The sequence below is a fragment of the Spinacia oleracea genome, chromosome 2 (genome assembly GCF_020520425.1).
Source record: "Spinacia oleracea cultivar Varoflay chromosome 2, BTI_SOV_V1, whole genome shotgun sequence".
Lineage (NCBI taxonomy): Eukaryota > Viridiplantae > Streptophyta > Magnoliopsida > Caryophyllales > Amaranthaceae > Spinacia > Spinacia oleracea.
In genome coordinates, this window is record NC_079488.1 from 110,707,971 (window position 1) to 110,728,941 (window position 20,971).

The following is a 20,971-nucleotide window of genomic DNA, read 5'->3' on the forward strand; positions in this document are numbered from 1 at the left end:
GTTATATTTAGTTAAGATTTTTTTTTCAAAAGAATAATTCAATTGTAGTTAAGATAATGTGGTTTTAGTTGAGAATAAATTGTTTTTAGTTAAGATTTTTGGAGTTTTTGTTATGATTTCGTGAAATTCATTTCGTTGATCTGAAATTCAATTAGTTAAGCAATGGAACAAATTCGTTAAGCATTAAAATCAATTATTTAAGCATTAAGACCAATTAGTTAAGCAATGAAACTAAGAAGTTTACAAATATAAAGAAAGTATTTGTTAAGTCGGAAATTCAATTAGTTAAGCAGTGAATTCAATTTGTTGAGCTTGAAATTCAGTTATTTAGCAACGAAACCAATTAGTTATGCAATATAAGTAATTAGTGAATTAATTAAACCAATTAGTTAAGCAATGTAACTAATTAGTTAAGCTTGAAATTCAATTAGTAAAGTAATTAATTAAATCAATTAGTTAAGCAATTGAACAATTTAGTTAAAGCAACATAACAAATTAGTTAAGCAATGGAATCAATTAGTTAAGCACTGAAACCAATTAGTTAAGCACTGAAACCAATTAGTTAAGCACTGAAACCTATTAGTTAAGAATCAAACCGGCCAATTAGTTAAGCAGATATAAAGAAAGTATTTGCTAAGCCTGAAATTCAACCAGTTAAACCTAAAACTCAATTAGTTAAGCAATGAAACTAATTAATTAAGCAATAGAACGAATTAGTTAACACAATGGAACCAATTAATTTAATTAGTTAAGCATTGGAACCAATTAGTTAAGAAATTGAACCCATTAGTTAAGCCTAAAACTCAATTAGTTAAGCAATGAAACTAATTAGTTAAGCCTAAAACTCAATTAGTTAAGCTATGGGACGAATTAGTTAAGAAACTGAACCAATTAGTTAAGCAATGGAACGAATAAGTTAAGAAACTGAACCAATTAGTTAAGCCTAAAACTCAATTAGTTAAGCAATGGAACGAATTAGTTAAGAAACTGAACCAATTAGTTAAGCCTAAAACTCAATTAGTTAAGCAATGGAACGAATTAGTTAAGAAATTGAACCAATTAGTTAAGCCTAAAACTCAATTAGTTAAGCAATGAAACTAATTAATTAAGCAATAGAATGAATATTCAATTAGTTAAGCATTGGAACCAATTAGTTAACGCAATGGAACCAATTAATTCAATTAGTTAAGCATTGGAACCAATTAGTTAAGAAATTGAACGAATTAGTTAAACAATGAAGCCAATGAATTAAAGCAATAGAACGAATTATTTAAAGCAATGGAAACAATTAATTCAATTAGTTAAGCATTGTAACTTATTAGTTAAGAAATTGAACGAATTAGTTAAGAAATGGATCGAATTAGAATGGAACTAATTAGTTAAGAAAGTAAAACAATTAGTTAAGCAATGGAACGGATTAGTTAAAGCAATGGAACGAAATAGTTAAGCAATGAGACCAATTAAAAAATCTTAACTAAAACCAAGAAAATCGTAACTAAAATTATGAAAAAGCTTAACTAAAACTCATAATTTGTTAAAATAAAATTTTAAAAAAATCTAGAACTAAAAAACACACAAGTAAAACAAAATTATTTTTAACTAAAATGGATTTTTATACTCCGTACTATTCAGTTTATAAGTATAACTATTTATATTATATTAAAACTAATTTATATAAAAGCATAACTATTTGATCATAAAGCACAACTATTTGTGTTTTATCGTAATTTGTTTACAAAAAATCATAACTAATTCATATAAACCCTTAACTATTCTACTTATCATTCATATAAACCCATAACTAATTCACATAAACCCTCAACTATTTTTTGAATTGTAACTAATTCATTTATAAACCAAAAATAATTCTTAAATAAGACAAACTTAATGGTAACTAAACCCAAAATATTCTTAACTAATTCAAATTCATTCTTAACTAAAACAAAATTAATCTTGACTAAAACAAATATATCAAATAAATTTACATAGTCATTAATCTAAACCCTAGCCACTCCGTTCCACTGCCAACGTTGGCCACGACTGTCAGCGCCACAAGCCCACCACCGCAACTCCACACACTTGCGACCAAAACCGCAGCCCAGGTCCCCAGCCATCCTTGTGCAGCTGTTCTTCCTTCGCGTCGCATCCATCAGCCAAGGACCCCGATTTTGTATGAACCGCCGGCCTGTCTCCTTCTTTCACCGATTCGGTATGAGATCGTCACCTCTTCTCTACCTCCTAGTCCTTGCACGAAGCCTTTCATACGCAATCAAAACCACAAAACAATACTAAATCACATCACTAATTCGAAAACAAAATTCTCCGATCTACAAAATAAGGCGGCTGAGACGACGAGGTGACCAGGCTAGTCGGAATCCATGTAGAAAATGGAGTGACCCAGGTAGCAGGAGATTGAGGAAGGAGAATGAGAGTTTCTAGGGTTTTGGAAGGGACGGCGAAGAGGGGATGACGACGGCTGCAAGGATGGGACGGTAAGGAGGAGACAACGACGGCAAGGATGGGACGGTGAGGATGAGATGGCGGCGGCAAGGAGGTGACCATGATGATGGGAGTTGACGGCGTGTCCGGGTTTTGGAGGAGAGAGAGAGACGGGGAGCTTTGGAGGTGAGAGACTGAGCGAGAGAGTTTAGAGATGGGTTTGCAGAAAATGAGAGGAGAGAGAAAAAAAGGTTACTTATACCGCGCGTGAGACCACGCGCGCGTGACTTTCTCACCTGGTCTTTCCTACACGCGCCTATAAGGCGGTCCTACCGAAAAGTTACTGTTCCTTATTTTGTGTGTTCAACTTCAACCCATATGTCGCACTAGATAAAACATGCATGGATTGGAGGAATTAAGTATTTCTAACATTATACGATTATTTTGGTTAATTTTTTTTATTTTAGTATTATTTTGGTGTATTGGTGTGTGAGGAAAGTGAGTGTGGACTGTTGAGTGAGAAATTAAATGTAGACCCAATTAAGTGTAAATGGGTGGTAAGGTTAATGTAGTTTAAATTTTATTATTGTCCAACGAATATGGAATGATTTTTTTTTTTTTTTTTTCTATGGTTGGTGGTGTGAGAATTATATACTTGTAATAGATTAAATCCCGTGGACGTATGGATGATGAACAGGTTTTTACAAGATATTTAACTAAACATTCCCAAACTACTGCATAATTATAAAGTTTTGAATATAATCATTTAAATTTATTCATCTAAATGCATTTTATATATGTGTAATATGCAAATGTGACCAACACATCGAGTGAATATGATTTCAATTAATATACCGATTTGACTAAAATATTACCAAAAAATATTAAGCAAAATTAGTATCGCGTAGATTAAAAAACAGATTTTTTTTTTTTTTAAGGAAAATGGTTTTTGGCGGAGAAATTTCGCACAAGGAAGTGACATATGTCATTCTTGATGTTTATTTTAGTATAAACTAATAGATATATATGGCTTGTAGGGTGACCAATTATAAATCGCAGGTATGTGGGTGATAAAGATAATAATTGAGATACTCCGTATAATTTGCTACTTAATCATCTGAAAAATCTTAGTCTACATATTCCAAAACTTTTACTCAAACTTTTGTCATACACATTCACTTAAATAAAAGGTCTTAAATACTCTGTAAATCTTTTGCTCAGTCTAGCGTTAACCCTGCTCTAAACACCCTACGTGACGAGAAAAGAAAAAAAAAAAAAAGGAAAAAGAGAAAAAAAGAGGAGGGAGTAACAAACCCTAACAAGAGCGCGTAAGCAAAGATTAAAGAGAGAAAGGGTGGGTCCTTAAATGCAACTTTTTTGCACACTTAATTGAAATCGTTCCCTATATTTTTCACTCACAAGATCAACCTTTCTCTTTTCTAATTCCCTTCCCTCCCAATTTTCTCTCTCCTCCTTCCCACACCTTCCCTCCCTTTCCCCCCACCCTTCCCACCAGATCCCTCTCCGTTCCTCAGCCCGAACACCAACCAATGACTCCGGCACCGACACCAATCACGGCGGCGGCAACCGTCAACAACCAGTTCGGCGACACGACGTACACTAAGGTTTTCGTCGGAGGTTTGGCGTGGGAAACTCAGAAAGACACTCTCAGAAACTATTTCCAGCAATTTGGTGATATTTTGGAAGCTGTCGTCATCACTGATAAGGCTACTGCTAGATCCAAGGGCTACGGTTTTGTACGGCCTTCTTCTTCCTCCTCCTTCTCTTTTTCTTTTTAAAATAAATTTTAATTTAATTTTCAATTTTAATTTGTTTGATTTTGGTTGCATAATGACAACTCGGAAACTGTAGATCCTTCCATTCTTTTGAAATTTAGTGAGTTAAATATCCGGAAATATCATGTTCGTTGCTTCATCTTCACTCACATCACTATCAATTCAGATTTACGTAACAAATTTCAAAATTTAGGGTTTTTCATTGTTTTTCAGTTATTTCTTTTTTTGCTTAATTTTGCACAATTATACGCTAACATTGTTAGCCAGATACTAATACCGTAATACGTACTTACGGAGTATGTAATACTCCGTTATTACGTATTACGGAGTATATTTTTTTTGTGATTAGGTTCATTTTAGTGCAAAATGATCAAGTACAAGTATTAAGATTAGAGCATAATAATCAAGCTCTGATCCTCTCCCGTTCTTTTTCTTCAATTCCGGTCTTGAAATAATAAACCATCATCCAATTATTCTCTATCATGCACATTCGACCGATCATGATCAGTATGGGTGATCACTAAATTGTTAGCCTATAAAAGCAACCTAACTCATCATTTTGGATGATATAAAAACAACATTTTGGTAGTGGTTAAGTTTTTTTAGTTTTTTTGTTGGTTTAGAAATGGGATAAGAAAAATGAAATTGTTGGTTGCTTTTTACTTAATTTAGTATATATTATTATGAAATAGGTAACTTTTCGGGAGCCAGAAGCAGCAATGAGGGCATGCCTTGATGCAACTCCAGTGATTGATGGAAGAAGGGCCAATTGCAATCTTGCTTTTTTGGGTGCTCAAAAATCTAAACCTTCCACTCCTTCCCACCACACTACTCCTGGTGAGTCCTTTTTTTATTTATTTCATCCCTTCATTAATTTACTTAATTTTTTATTTATTTGATGCGAATGAGTTACAAAGACTATGGAAATGATAATAAAATTTCGAACCTGAGATCATCGTACACAAATCACCAGTTTTAACAAATACCAGTTTAATAAATACGGAGTATAGTATAATAGATCACATTTAATGGTTGATTAATTTCCTTGATTAATTGAATTACACTACACTGTGGAAACTATAATGGCTCAATTATTATACGAAGAAGAAGATACTATAATAAAATTGATGTTTTGTTCTTTTTATTAAATGTTAAAGATAGATAAAAGAAATGATAATTAAAGTTGACAAGATTCTATAAAGTAAAAACATTGCGTATTATCCTAAATAGGGGATAATCATGCAATATTTGATCATGTTATGGCCAAGATTTGACATAAAGAGAGCTTGACTACTCTAAATATTCTCTATAATTCTAATTGCATCACCTAGAATATCTATGCGCAATTAATTTTGATACCAGATTAGCTAAAGTAAATTCTTCTTCTACCAAATTAATTCGTGAGACGGCAGGATTTTCTTTCTTCACCAAACTGTGTACCAACCACTTTAATTAATTCCTCAGAGATGGAGATTGTTTATATAGTACCTGTAACACTATTTATACTTTTTCCATTGCTCGAAATTAGTTGTTACATTGTCCAATATTAATTTCCCGTGACATGATCTACCAAAATAAACTTTACAATAGGTGTTACTCCGTATGAGTTGATCAAAAATTGGGTCGGGCCGGGTTTTAACACAAAAACTCATGTCCAAATTCATAAATTTGGTGTGGGTTTTTTGGGCCTAAACATGGGTTTTGGGTCGGATTCGGGCTCTGGTCTAAAATGCATATTTGAGGTTGTCCAAACCCGTACTTTTTCGAGCAGGGCTAGGCCGGGCCAACAGATCGGACTATAAATGATCAGGTTATTGTCCTTTGTTCAATAGTATGAACTCAGAAGTAACATATTATGAGATTCAATCATAAACCGTTACTATTTCATGAATGAAATTCAATCATAAACCATTACTATTTTATAAATTTGTGACAATTTTGTCTAGCAACAAAAACAAAAAATAATGCAACACTTTTATTATGTTTTTCGTATAACTACTCCGTAACACGGAGTAATTGATATGATATCAGACCGTGTGACAAAAGAATTAACGCGTTATTTATTTTTTCTAGTTTTGTGTTTGAGGTAACGAAATAATAAACACACTTGTACTATATTGAAAAATGGTTGGGAAAACAGGAATAAGCAGGAATGTGAAGGGAATGAACAGCAATGGTGAGAGTGGTTATGGAGGAGCAGCCTTTATTGGAGCAACAGCATCCACTACCTTTCCACATTATGCCATCCAACAAGGGATTCCTTTAGCTCACTTCTACGGGTATGTTATGATGACCGTGGTCTACTTCTACTAGTCTATTATCATTATTATAATATTATTCCATACTGTAGTATTATCATTAATCAGTACTCCCTTCGTTCTTAAATAAGTGTCATGTTTTTCTAATTAGGCGTACTTTTTACTTGTCCGGTTTCTATTATGGACTATATTTTTCTCACTTTTTCATAAATCATGATTATTTTTTCCTATATACTTCGTATTTTACATTTTTCCCACTTTTTCATCTCACATCCACTTTTATTTGTACTTATCAATAAATAATAATCTACTTTATCCCCTTCTCCGTAAAACACTAACAATCATTATTTTTCTTATACACTTTTTATGTTTCTTAATACCCGTATTTTTCTTACCGGATGAAATATACTTATTTAAAAACGGAAGTAGTACTTCCGTTTTTCTATAATCGCATGTTTTCTTGACACGTGTCACGTATTCAAGAAAGTGATTCAAGAATATTAGCGGATTTATTAAACTTGTGTTAAGAGGATGTTAGCGATTATAAAAATGGAGAATTATTTCTTTCAATTTCTTTTCTTTTTACAGCTGCTTGCCTGCTTGTCAAATTGACTGTCCAATACTCCAATGTTTTCTTTTTCGCTTTGTCAGTGTTTTTCCCTCTATCCCTTTGTCTGTCCTTTTGTCTCTCTCATCACGTGCTGAGTCTGGTGGATGCACATGTTTGACAGCTCAAATTCAATTAAAAGCTTTACCCCGCATGCTCACTCACTCCTGTATTTCTTTTCTTTGTGTGCGTGAGAGACATTGACAGCGTAACTGAGAAGACCAGCATGTGGTCTCTTCTCATTACAACGCCCAGTTACTTCAAGTTTTTTTTTTTTTTTTTTATTTTAAAAATGACTTAAAAATTAATTTAGCATTCAATAATCTGTATTATGAAAATAATAATCAAAATTAATTAATAATTAATTAGCGTGTTTGGTTTCCCAGGAGTAGTAGACAACTAGACATTCCATCCTTGTATATTAGCAATAGAATCACGGCAAAGTCTTGCATGAGACGGTCTTGTAATAAACCAGCATGATCAAAGTCTTGTTATACATTTAACTCGATGAGTTTTTTAACATTAAAACATACGAACAACAAATTCTTGTTATACCTCTTCCGTTCTCATTTAGTTGCAACGTTTTGATTTTTGCACTATTTATATACTCTTCTTTGAACGGCTCTGATGAGTTATATTGCTAATACATAAACTAAAATTTAGTCATATGAGATATTAATGGCCAAATATATGCATTAGCAAGCGTAAAAGTCAAAACGTTGCAACTAAAAGAGAACGAAGGATGTAGATTTTTGGTTTGAAAATTCAAGTTAAATAAAAAGTGATCACTTTCGAATCTCATATTATAAGCTTTACTATGCATGTAGTGGGACAAAGAAGCAAATTGTTTAAGGAGAGAAAGCACTACAATGGAAGTATTATTACAAAAATGCAGTTTTTGTATGATGATCAATGAATCTGTTCCCCACACTTACTGTTATGAACAATGATATTGCTGATTCTCCTTACCCTTTTCTTCGAGTACAAAAATAGTTTATCATTCAATTTATTCGAATAATTGTTGTGCCATTTTAGTTTGAGGAATGATGATGATATTCTTGTTTTCTTTTTGTTATCTTAGAAACTTAATTAATTGCCTTGAGTTTAGGTTGGATGTAAGTGATCAAGATAACATTGCTTTTGTCTTACGTTGTTTTTCTGTCTGTTGTTTTCTTCTGTTGCTTACTTTCAGGTACCCACCATATTCATCTGATTACACTTACCCTGCGGTTAGTGCAAGCCTTTTTATGTACCCTTTACAACTGCTCATGCTTATAAGCTTACAAAGTTGTTTCGATTTGTGTTTTTGGTGTTCGATGAAATACGGAGTAATAGATGTACAAAGTAAGTACAATCTTGTATAAGGCAGAAACCAAGCTACAACTCTACAAGTGTTCATTCGAAAAGAGAGAGTTATAAGTGAAATTAAACTATAAGAACAGTAAATTCATGGATTTCTGCCTGATTTTACTATAACATTTATCTCTCTAATGCATCCTAAGTGGGAGTCGTTGCTTGGAAAAACCAACCCTAATCCATTACAATTATAGGAAGTGTGACAACTTTTACCTATACGTGCATCCCAAAACAAAATATGGTTGTAGAACTAAGGCTCTGTTTTGTTCGACATATTTTGACTTATTTCAGACAAAAGAAGTTTTTTTTTTACATTGTAACACACAAATAAGTTTTTTTCAGATAAAATAAGTTCAAATAATTTAGCGGAGCCTAAGTTTTTCTGATGTAAAGAGTAGTAATTAGTTGCTCATGTTACTAAATGGAAATTAATTCAGCGATTAAACTACAATAATAGCAATACTAATTTCGTTATGCAATCTTATCCGGTTTTAGGGTTACTATGGAGTGCATGGAGGAGGAGTAGCCAACCAATACCAGCTGTACGGAGCAGCTGGGGCAGCTGTAGGAGGCATGATGAACTGCTTCTATCCTTATCAACTGCAGTATGGTGATCAAGTGAATGCTGCTGCTGGGGGAAATGCTGCAGCAACTACCGCTTATGCAACTGCTGCGACACAGCCCTATGGCATGCACTACCCCCATCACGGCCTCTACCCGTTCTCTTCTGCTACTTCTCCCCAGCAGTACTACAGTCCTCCCATGTCTTTTGCTGCAGCCACAAACCCTATGCAATCAGGTTTGTACTTCCATTTTTTTCTCATTAAGCAAGAAAACTCATTCCCATATATAAATATTTTAAGTAAGGTTACATTATTTCCACTTAAGGCTCAGCCTAAGGCTCTGTTCTGCACCCTATTTCCACTTATTTCAGGGAAAAAAAGTTCAGAAAAAAAAAAAGTTGACCAAGTATAATTTATAACTAAAATAAGTTTTGATAAGTTCAGATAAGATAAGTCCAGAAAAAATAAGTGAAAATCAGGTGAATAGAACGAACTCTAAAGACTGTTACACAAATCTTAGTATGTAGATAATGAATTACGAGTCTTAATTTCTTATGTTTGGACTAATTAAGGGTAAGATTGGATGCAGAACTAGAATTGTACTCGGTATTTTGAGGGGACGAAATGTATTTGGTTCTCTAAATTTTTCCAAAAAGGAGACCAAGTACAGAAAATATCTATCAGTTGTCAAAGCACTGTTTTGTATTTACAGGGAAACCCCAGCTTGTACCAGCCCCTCTTTGCTCTGTCCTAGTCCCTACATATGTTTGGCTCATCCATCAAATCCTGTTTATATAGAAATCAATACCAGATCTTGTTGTTGCTAATATTAGGACAGAAAATTGACCGTTTCTCAGAATTCTGAACTGTACTAATACATCTGTTTGTAGTACTAATTAATGTGTGGCTACTGTCAAGTGTGTCAACTGACTATCTTTAATAGTGTGTTTTGCTTTGCCACAGGCATAACCATGGCTCTTCAGGCTCCGATTCCTCGTTGTTAATGGGACGTGCTGCAACTGGTTCTCTTTGGTCTAACCAACGGTTCTCTTTTTTACCCTCGCTCATGAACCATCTCCATCGATCTCTTGCCAGACTCCTACATGTATTATGTATAGGCAGTTGGCCGAGGTTGAGAAGCATTTGTGGGTCCCACATAGGGATCACACATTCACACCCCCAAAAAAAAACATCATTTATGCATTCTCATTGCATTTATCATTTTCAAGGAGGTCTTGATCAAAGAGATTATAGTCTCCTGAAAGTGATCATCCATCAACCAACTTGGCTATTTTGGAGAGCGAAGTTGGATTGCATATAGAATTGATCTTACGTTTAGCCTCAGAATAAGGCTTAAACGCGTGACAACTACTACTACTACCAAGTTTAGCTTCAATTGTGCCCCGTTAATAGTGAAGGCATATAGAAGTACATAGCTATTAGTCACACTAACCTAGCTTACTTTGATGTTAAACTAACAAGTCTTGACTATTGATTAGGTCATATCATTAGTCAAGGCTACTTGCTCGTCTAGTATTAGGGCATGGGATGCCCCTTTCACTTGTCATTTTTTGGGGTCATTTTAGCATAAACAAAAATTCATGTGAATTGAAGAACATCATCTAGCAATGGAGCTTCCTCGCGGTTGGGGAATGAATCATCTTTGAGTCGATCATTGTTGGCTCATTGTGGCTAAATGTTGGAGTTTTAGCCTTGATTTCATTGTACATTATTATTATTACTTTTAAGGGGAGATTTTTCTTTTAGTTGATATAATCCCCATTGATCATCATGTAGCAATTTTAATACACTGTTTGAACTCCATATATTGGTTAATGGAGTTCATCAGAAAAGACTTCATAACTTTCATGATCCTTCTTCCCCTTCTCCTCAACCCGAAAGTAAGGAGGCGCGGAATGGGACCCACTTGTTCGCTGTTATCTAAGTTTCGCCTTCTGTAGGAACTTGGTCTCACACCATTAGTCAGGGACTGTGGTGTGCTGCTAAGAATAAGACTTGTTAAATGTTAATCTGTAATCTGTAATCTGTACTATTAGTCGTAAAGATTTGATATTCTAATGTTCTGAATTGCGACGATTTATATGTAGTGAACAATTTAGTAGAGATGTTATCTTGTAATAGTAGGAAAAAATGTTGCTTATTGTCTAATGATTTCTGTACTTTTGTTCAGTATGCAGTATGCTGTAGTCTTTTTGTTGCTTATGGTTTTGTTGTCTAATCCTCATCAATACAGATTAAATATCTATGAATGCAGGATAACTTATACATCGTATTTATTTGAACTAGTTTTTTGCCCATGTAATTCACGAGTTTCATATTTTATCAAATCTATATAATGGTGTACGTTGATACAGAAGTTAAAGGAGTAATGAAATCATCAATTATTCCACCATTGAACTTTTTAATGAATCTTCTTTAGAGTTTAAAAGGAATGGGGAAATACTTTTTGACATTCTGGTCCCCTTTAATAATCAGTATTGATGAAGATTAGACAGTATGGAGACAAAATCATAACTTGGGATTAACTTTAATCGTTCTCTCTCATTTTTACATAGGACATGCAAACATACAATATTTGTAAATTTTTATTTACTATTTGGGTTTTATGGAAAGAGAGAAATGACTGTATTTTGAACAATGGTAATTTTAATGCTCTTCAAGTCTTCTTTAAGGCTAGCATAGCCCACAAAGAATGGCAGATGCAGACTGATATTGACCTACATCAACTTAAGGGTATCCCTTTCACTTCACACACACAACAGTTAACTACACTCCTCCTATTCTTGTTCGATGGTACGCTCCTCCACTAGGTACGTTCAAGCTCAATTTTGACGGATCATGCAAAACTTCATAAGCAGCAGCTGGATTCATCATTCGCGACAACAATGACGCTTCTATTAGTGCCCACACTTACAATCTGGCCATTACACAAGCTTTCATGGTAGAAGCTTGCGCTTTTCACAAAGGACTTCAAGAAGCGAAACGCCTCAACATCAAGCATCTAAGTATTGAAGGAGACAACTTGATGGTTATCAACACAGTAAAAGGAACTTGGAAAATCCCGTGAAATCTCCATTTCATCATTCAAGATTCTAGAATAATCTCACCTTCTTCGACAATTGGGATATTAAGCACGTCTACCGAGAAGCTAACCGAGCAGTAGATTGGATCGCAAATGTTGGTCACTTAATTAACAACACCATGAATATCGAATTTTGTAATAGTCCCCAGTTACTTTCCATTTTAGATAATAATTACTTAAGAGTAACCCTTGTGCAGAGGGCTCCTAACATATTATTCTTCTTACCTTTTCAAAAATAAATAAATAAATAAACTACCTCGTAGCTTCATATTTGTGGTTATTATACACCGGAGTAATTTTTACCATTTTTATTTATTTTAAAAATGATTTAATTAGCTTTGATTTTTTTTAAAAGGGTTAAATAGTTAATTTTATACATTATGAATGATTTTAAATGGATAATTTTTATTTATAACAAAAAATTGAGCACCAATATATAAGTAACTTATACTTATATCGTGTAACTTTTAAGTATTTTAGGGTAATACAATCGCCTTGAACACCATGTATAATTAAGTATTTTTGTAATATTTTTATTTTTTGTCAAGTAAGCTTTTTATTATTACTTATCAAAGGAGAACGATACAAAAAAGACCACAAATTTAAATGCCAACAAACTAAAGAAAAAAACCTTTAAAAGACTACAGTTTCTAAGCTCTCGCACCTTTCAGGAAGGGTTGATAGTAGGAACTTCATTAGCCAACGCTACTTAATCAACTTTTTTTTCATTACATTGTTACATTGACAAACAACTCTAAAGAGGATAGTTCTATATACTACTTCAGGTCTCTCACAAGCACCGGTAAAACATTTCTTGTTCTTTTGGAGCCAAATAACATCCTAAATTAGACCAAAATCCTAAAATATGCAATTTTAGACCAAAATCCGAGCCAGGCCCGAAAAATCATGTTTCAACCTACAAAGCCCGCACCAAATTTATGGGTATGGGCATGACTTATTGTGTTAAAGCCGACTCAAAATTTGATCACCTATAAGGAAAACTAAGCTTAAATAAAATAGGTTCATTAACAATAAGGATTGATCAAATACAATTTATAACTAAATTAAATTTTGATAAGTTTAATTAAATTTAAATAAAATAAGTTAAAAAAATTAGTGAAAAATCAGGCGAATACAAAGCACTAGTCAGGCAGTCACCACAAATCCGTCTTAATGCAAGTTTTCCTAATTTCCTTTAAAAAAAATGTTACTCCGTTTAAGGTTCAAATACTGACAACAGTGGAGTGAGTGAGAAACTGAGAATAGACTTCCTAAATCAGTGAATCACCCTTCTCTCCGAAAACATTTTCAAAATCGTATTTTACATTTCTTCCAGAATCTAGACAGTCGAGTATTCTCACTCTTCCCGCTGAAAATCCCCTCTTGCTGCATCCTGCAGACTTTTCCCAAATTTGCTAGCAAAGATGATGAAACTCGCCACCATTTTCAAGTCCAGGTTTACTATCTTCCTTCGCCTAACTTCTACCTTCGCATTTATTAATTTCACTAGGGTTCTTCCGTTGATTTGTCCCCTTTCTTAATCGTCTTTTCAATTTATTTGTACCCCCAATTAACTGCTTTTAGGGTTTTGTTTTGATTTTCTATTTGTTGTTGCATGACCCTGTAAATTGACTACATTTTGGTCGAACTGAAAGTGCATTTCGCTGTTTTTATTAAGCATTGATTTTAACAGTCTTGCTGCTTGCGGACTAGAGTTTATGTGAATAATTTGTGGGTAATGTTGATTGCTAAAGGGGGATGAAAATTTTCGAATTTTGCATTTGTTGTTGCTATGGTAAATATGATGTTCTATCGGGTGGAATTTCTTAGCCTGTTTTGTGTTGGTTGGGTGTACATTATGGGCTTAAAGTGCTTGAAGAGGGTTGTATACTTTGTGTTGATGGTAAAGCTGGTTTTGGAATACATTTCGCCGAAAAAATGGGTTAGTGAATAGACCTTCATATTTGGATCATTCAATCGGGGAGAAATTGGTTTCAGCTTAAATTACTTCTGCTAATAAGAATTATTTAGAAAATGGTTGCAGATAAAGAAAAAGTTAGTACTTATTCTAATGAACTTATAGTATAGAGTAGAATTTTGTTCATACCCTTTTCTTCAGATTTATTAGATGTACTTTCCCAACATAGTATTAAGATCAAGTGGAAGGAAACCATGATCTTAATCGTATAGAGCTTTGCTTTGGCACTGTTGTCAGGGCTTCATTTGTTAGTGAATGAGCTATTCATATGGATGAGGATGCCAAAGTAAAATAATTTGTTTGGTTCTGTATTTTTTAAATGACACTTACTTTGTTTTCTTAAACAAGGGGGAATGTTTCTGGGCAATTCCTCAACTGGAGTAATCCTACGCAAGATGTTTTTAGCTTGCACGCTTTGATGAGCCGTGCCAGCATGTCTACAGTTGGACAGAAGGGAAATAACGCTGGTAATGACATATTGACATTACCGTTTTTTTTTTCTTGAACATTGTATTGTTGCACATTTAGATCTCTACGTCCTCTCATGCTTTCGGGATTTGTGTTCTACTACTGCAGATCGCATTTATGCAGCATACTCTGTGTACAAGGGAAAAGCAGCACTTTCTGCTCATCCTGTTCCAGCAACATTTAGTAAAGTTGATGTATGAATATAAGCTGTTAATCATTCTTGATTATTTTTTGCTAGGGTAATTAGTAATATATTTGCTTGATTACCTTTTGTGCAGTCTGGAGGTGTCAAAGTTAAGCGTCAGGGCTATATTATGTTGTCTTTTTCTCCTTGTGTAGGAGAGCGCAAGTACGACTGGCAGAGGAAGCAGGTAAAATTGCTTGTTCTGCTGTCTATTTATTTACTTCTGTGCTTGTATACACAACACCTCTTTCTCTCCGCTAAGATAAAGTCTCGTAAGTTAGTATCATACAAGACAACCTTTTTCTGCTATAGGCTATATGTTTGTAATTTATCATAGTATGTTATTAGTTTAGTGGATGATAAATGTAGTACTCCGTACATTCTTACTAGTTTCCAGTCTTCATAGATCTGCATTGCCTGAATTACAGGCTTGTTCTTCAGTCTTCACTTTGGATGTCGTCTTAAAGTGCTGTCCGTATATTTCCTTTTTATACTTGGTTTCCGCTTTTGGATGTTTCATTTCTGAGATTATGCATACGAATCCCCTAACGTTTGATAAGTTTATTCAGTTATCTTATCGAAGATACCTTTTTTGGGCTGCAGTTAAGAATGAAACAGGGTTTTAAATCGTGGCCGCTGTCTGGTTCACAATGTTAGTTGTGCTCATCTTGAACGCATATATATTATTGCGGTGTCTCGTAAATAATGTTGGTCGATGCAGCATGAGTTTTATATCAGTCGTATTGGCAATTTCACCCTGTAACTGGCCTGTTGTCATTGTGAATATGTCAATGTCCTTAATCACTGGGTTAATATTTGTTTGACGAGCTGAAAAATAGATCATATTGGCCATGATTTTTGAAATCGGTCATTGTGTAAATAATTGTATGGATCAGAGGGGAGATATAGATATACTGATCTTCCTATCTTCAAGAGCGTTGTTACTTGAATTATAGATGCTAACCTTGGACTTAGACATGGTAGCTCAACTATTCTACTCTTTTAACATCTGTTATACGGCTTATACCATCTTGTATGCCTCAAAGTTACTTGTTTAGCTTCTTGGTTTCTGTTTAAGGTGAGCTATAGTAGCCAAGCTCCCTTTTCTAATTCATATTTATTCTTCTACCCCTTTATGTGTTTACTAGCTACTCTTTGTTCTGTTTCTTCAGGTGTTTGCTTTGTCAGTCACTGAGGTCGGTTCATTGCTTACCTTGGGTCCTAATAGCTCTGTTGATTTTTTCCATGATCCTGCTATCCAGACAAGGTTAAATTTTGTCATAAAACAGTGTTTCTGTTATGGTTTGCATGATCGCATCACTTAATAATCCTTACGCTTTATATTTCAGCAATGCTGGTCAAGTGCGAAAGGGATTATCAATAAAAGCAAATTCAGAGGGTACTGGTTATTTCTTTTCTATAAGTAAGTCTTTTTCCTACTAGATCTTTTCTTTCTACTCTCTTCCAAGTTTGGTTAGATGTACCTGAACAATTGAACATCTTATTGCCTCCTGATTCCTCTTTGATTGAATGTCATATTAATACTTTTTAAACTTAACGGTGGTAGTTTACAAGATTTAAACTCAGAAAAGGCAGTATTTTGATTATTGTTTTAAAAGGTATCCCGTACCGCCGTACTTGTTTTCAAAAGGTTCTATTTAGGTAGTTTTGAAGTAACTTCCCTTCTCAGTTTCTGTAGCTATTTGAGTGAATGCCTGAAATTGTACCTTGGATTGCAACAAGCCAGCAGTGAGTTAACATACTGTTTTTCTAATAATTTGATCTTTCTGTTCTCTCCTTTCTAGATGTTGCCAATAACATCACGAAGGTCAATGAGCGCTTTACTGTTCCCGTGACAAGTGCTGAATTTGCTGTCATGCGCACGTCATTCAGTGTATGAAATCCTAAACCTTCTTTAAAATTTCTTTACATTTTGTGTGTGTCTCTGTGTGTGTGTGTGGGAGGGAGGGTTGGGGGTATGTATCATCCCTTACATAATTATACCATACAGTTTTGACAATTTTGCACATTCCTCATTTTGGAATTTAGTGCTTGCTTCATTATGTTATTATTATAAGCTCAATCTTTGAAGGATAATTAGTGAACATCAGTAATAACATAAAAGGAAATGGGTATTTGCACATTACTAGCTTTGGAGTTAAAGGAATGACTTCTAACAATCCTTTCACCTCTGCATGCTTCTTCTTCTTCCTCTGCATCTTGTCCTTGAAATTTGTTTGATGCGGGTAGAATGATTTGTGCATTAGGGGGCCAAAGGGTCTTCTTGTACACCATTTAATTTGTTGCCTTGTGGAACAATACCCATATGCTGTCCAAATCTTATTTGAGGACGTGATCCAAGATTTATTCATCAAGGACTTTTAAGGCTGGTCCGTACTTTGACCAATAAAATATAGTGATTAATGAGGGAAGGTCTAATAGCTTCGCCATTTATGAGTGCTGCTATTTCACCAAACACTTCCGACTCAACGACGTTCTATTGATGATGGATGTAGAATTGTATCTTAGCACCTAACACCTGTAGGCTGCAACAAAGCAACTTCTATATTAATTAGTTAATTACTGCCAAAGCTAGCGCCTTCAATTATTCTTGACTTTCTTCCTTGATCACTTATCATCCTCAAGCTCGTCTGTCCCAGCCAGAACCGAGTTATGGCTCCTTTATCACTTCTAATTGGTGCTTGGCTGAACATGTTTGTGTCAAAATTTAGGTGCTTAAAATTAGAACCTCTGTGTTGTTGACGAATTACATTGAAGGATATACTTACTGCCCCTGCAGCATTCCCCTCCTCCCCCTTTGGTGTAAGTTGTTTCTTGAAAGCTGTGTTATGCTCTGAACGGACTGAAACTACACTTAATATATTTATTTTCTTTTCTTAAGGGTAAGGTTGGAGCCTTGTGCACTGGTACAACCTTTTTCCCCCCTTTATACGGGGAGGAGGTATTAAGTTGCAGTTGGGCCTAGGTGATGTAAATGTATAATGGTAACCATTCGCGATGGACTGATAGGTTTTCCATATTGGTGCTTAGTGTGCTAAGGAGATCTGGTAGTGTGGTTTAGGATTAGGAGATTGATAGTATATATGGGACTGAGAGGTATTGCGAGGACCTCTTTTTAATCCCAGAGATTAACAAGTCTTCATCCAAGTTAAAGTAATAATAGTTGACATTTTTGTTACTTTGCTCCTTTTTCTGAGAGAATTTCCTACTTCCCCCTTATCACAATATTCAACCCTTTATCCTTGGAATTGGAATTCGCAATCCAATCCCTGAAATTTAACCTATCATCCCCTGGAGTTTGCAGTGTTAGTAGGGCTAGTTGGTGCATTCTGACCATTCACAACAGATTACAGCTTCGCGAGACCTTTCAGAAATGTGTGTGCGTGGGGCGGGTGGGGGGGTGGGTGGGTGGGGTGAGAGGTGTTTGGAGAAGGATTTTTTCTCCTTAGATTATTTGTTTGGGGAAACTTTCAGACTTGCACTTTCTGGTTATCACGTCCATTGCTGTCAACTTTATAGAATGTTGACACCTTGTTTTAGGTGGCCTGTAAATAATGGGAAGAAACCACTAGCAACAAGTTTATGAATTTCTTAGATCTCATTTTTTTTTTGTTGATATTAACTTATGTAGACAATAGTATTAATAAACAATTGTTAAAGGTTTTTGTTTTAAAAAATTGTTGGAAGTAGTAGTTTGTAAAATAAGGAACTTGATGATGAATACAACAATAAATACTTGAGTACTAGAAAAAGATTCCCTTATTTCTTCATTGCTAGTTTAGTCATGACAAGAAACCAAGTCTTCTTTTGTGCTCCTTCAATACTATCCCTTGAACTAAATTACCCCTTCCTAGTTCCTCTCCAGCACTTAACCCCTTGCCACCTCGCCTGAAGGTGGGGGAAGAAAAGTATGATAGACATGTGAATTTCCAGAGTGGTGGAACAAGATACTCCTCATTTCTGTTCCATTCTGAGTATAGTAGAAACTAATACTGGAAAGTGTTCAACAACTAGTGACTGTTCTAATATTTGGTAATACTCATCAACTGAGTGGCTGGTTGTTCAGTAGCATGCACCTATTTTTTGGCACATATTATTGTTACTCTATATGCTTCTTCTTGCCGTTGACATGGCTTGTTTTTGTAGTCTGTGTTTTCCCACATTACCTATTTTTTGGCACATATTATTGTTACTATATCTGCTTCTTCTTGCCTTTGACATGGCTTGTTTTTGTAGCCTGTGTTGCCCCACATTACCTATTTTTTTGGCACATATTATTGTTAACTATATCAGCTTCTTCTTTCCTTTGACATGGCTTGTTTTTGTAGTCTGTGTTGCCCCACATAATGGGTTGGGATCGGTACTCCTATCAGCCGCCTGTTCTTAAGGAGGAAAATTCAGTGAAAGTTGGTATGCGGAGCTTGGATTCAGAATGGGACAGATGAATTAAGAGTCAGTAAAAACTGTTGAAGATTGAATCTTTCGTATACAATACCGGTCAACTTTTCTTTTTGTAAGGAAGGCCTTTTGCAAACACCTGGAAGATGAAAAGAGTTTGTTAGGAGTATCTTAGAATTGCCAGTTTGTATGTAATCTTGTACTTAATTTTCCTGCCTGAAATTTACTACTTTCTTGTGCTTCTTCACTGACTTTTGTCGCCGTAAAACCTAAATTTGTACTTATTTGTGGTTTTAGTCGTTGAAAGATCAGTGTTATATGAACGACTATCGTTTGTAAGTGATGAATTTGGCTCGTTTGCAGCAGGTTATTGACACAAATTTTACCCTCTACATTTTAGTGACAAACAGCAAAATTGTTATGGAAATTGAATATTTGCTTGCTTTTCCTACATGGTAAGTGAACCATGGAATATTTTAACTAATTAATTACTATATATACAAGGCAATTGAATTATAGTGGCGATTAAGAAGGAAATTGAATTATTAGTAGCGTAAAATGGTAGTACTTAAATAGTTAAATGTAGTCTGGGGAACTAACAAGGTTGAACATAAAATTACTATTTCATACATAAGAAAACATTGATAATAAAAACTAGTTGTACACTTATGCATAAGTGAAGATTAACAATCATACAACAAATAAAATGTCCTCCTAGCATAACAAAGCCATTACATAATCTCCCGGTTAAATGTCTCCGTACACAGAATTTTCAACAACATCACCAAATCCGTAAGCACCATCAGGTCCTTGGTCATATTTTAAAACCCTATCAACATTTTCTTGGTCCCATACACGAAGCCGACATGCATTGGGGATTAAGTTGAGATTAGCCCTTAAAAAAGCAAGTCTATCAATGTAGATAATCTGTTCCAAAAAAAAACTTTGGTAATTAAATTTTCGGTTTTTTCATGAAATGCCCCTGAGGTTTCACGAAATTCACCAAATACCCCTGCGTGTTTCAAAATACATAATATACCCCTATTTTTTTCATACTGTTCACCAAATACCCTTATTTTGACTTTCCGTTAGTCCTCCGTTAAGTCATGTTTATAATTCACCAATTGCACATATTTATAAACTTTTTGCACAATATACACTTATTTGTAAATTTGTTTGCACCAAATACCCAAATAGTGAAGAGCATAGGTTAAGGCTGGGTGAGGAGGCTCCGATATATCTTCAGTAACAACAGCCATATCGATACTCATCCCGCAAATATCATCTTCCCTGTTGAAGCTGTCATTACCAGTACCAAACTCAACACCATCCAAGGGACAATTGAAACAGACACCTCCATCATTCACCATATGTCCAAATTCTACCTCTTGAAGGTACCTATCATCTTTAGTAATCTTACAATGACAATCAATCTTGTAAATGCTATCATTATCTGCAGAACCAATGGTAGGACGCCAAAATTCCTCTGCAGGGAAATAACTATTATCCCAGGCATCTTTTAGTATCCTATCATCACACTTATTTTTTTTTGGGAACTTCTGGAATTCCATAGGCGTGTTATTCCACCAGAAATTCCATCCAGCGAAAAGAGGGTAATCCCCTTTACAATAAGCACCATAATCAGCTCCTAGATCTTCAAGCCACCCTGTAATGGCGGTTAATGTGGAGCTAATATCCATCCCAAAAGGATCAGCAGGCAACAATTCACGAATGTCCCTATCCTCTGAACCACCATGAACCATATTCTCTTTAGGAAGATGGACCGGAAAGATCCGATGC

At 34.8% G+C, this 20,971-nt stretch overlaps 2 protein-coding genes across 3 annotated transcripts; both read left to right on the forward strand.

The window, feature by feature from the left end:
- The first annotated feature begins 3,854 nt into the window (after positions 1-3,854).
- On the forward strand, positions 3,855-11,209 carry LOC110796133 (uncharacterized). 2 transcript variants are annotated; one of them, XM_022001165.2, is made up of 6 exons: positions 3,855-4,196; positions 4,928-5,072; positions 6,376-6,514; positions 8,293-8,329; positions 8,952-9,255; positions 9,963-11,209. In XM_022001165.2, the coding sequence occupies exons 1-6, from the start codon at positions 3,990-3,992 to the stop codon at positions 9,986-9,988; spliced, it is 858 nt and encodes a 285-aa protein (XP_021856857.1). In that variant the 5' UTR covers positions 3,855-3,989; the 3' UTR covers positions 9,989-11,209. The 2 variants fall into 2 exon arrangements, with proteins under 2 accessions (XP_021856857.1, XP_021856856.1); XM_022001164.2 differs by having other exon boundaries at positions 3,857-4,196; positions 9,983-11,209.
- Positions 11,210-13,352: 2,143 nt separating this feature from the next.
- Positions 13,353-19,563, forward strand: LOC110796134 (single-stranded DNA-binding protein WHY2, mitochondrial). Its single transcript, XM_022001166.2, has 8 exons — positions 13,353-13,578; positions 14,449-14,567; positions 14,677-14,762; positions 14,847-14,939; positions 15,925-16,019; positions 16,102-16,175; positions 16,558-16,646; positions 19,102-19,563. The coding sequence occupies exons 1-8, from the start codon at positions 13,547-13,549 to the stop codon at positions 19,216-19,218; spliced, it is 705 nt and encodes a 234-aa protein (XP_021856858.1). The 5' UTR covers positions 13,353-13,546; the 3' UTR covers positions 19,219-19,563.
- Positions 19,564-20,971: the final 1,408 nt, after the last annotated feature.

Bases quoted from the DNA above. Each gene is read 5' to 3' on its own strand.
- LOC110796133 (XM_022001164.2), top strand. From the start codon at position 3,990: ATGACTCCGGCACCGACACCAATCACGGCGGCGGCAACCGTCAACAAC. The intron at 4,197-4,927 runs GTACGGCCTTCT...ATTATGAAATAG, and splicing joins GATCCAAGGGCTACGGTTTT to GTAACTTTTCGGGAGCCAGA. The intron at 8,330-8,951 runs GTTAGTGCAAGC...ATCCGGTTTTAG, and splicing joins CTGATTACACTTACCCTGCG to GGTTACTATGGAGTGCATGG.
- LOC110796134 (XM_022001166.2), top strand. From the start codon at position 13,547: ATGATGAAACTCGCCACCATTTTCAAGTCCAG. The intron at 13,579-14,448 runs GTTTACTATCTT...TTCTTAAACAAG, and splicing joins GCCACCATTTTCAAGTCCAG to GGGGAATGTTTCTGGGCAAT. The intron at 16,020-16,101 runs GTTAAATTTTGT...TTTATATTTCAG, and splicing joins GATCCTGCTATCCAGACAAG to CAATGCTGGTCAAGTGCGAA.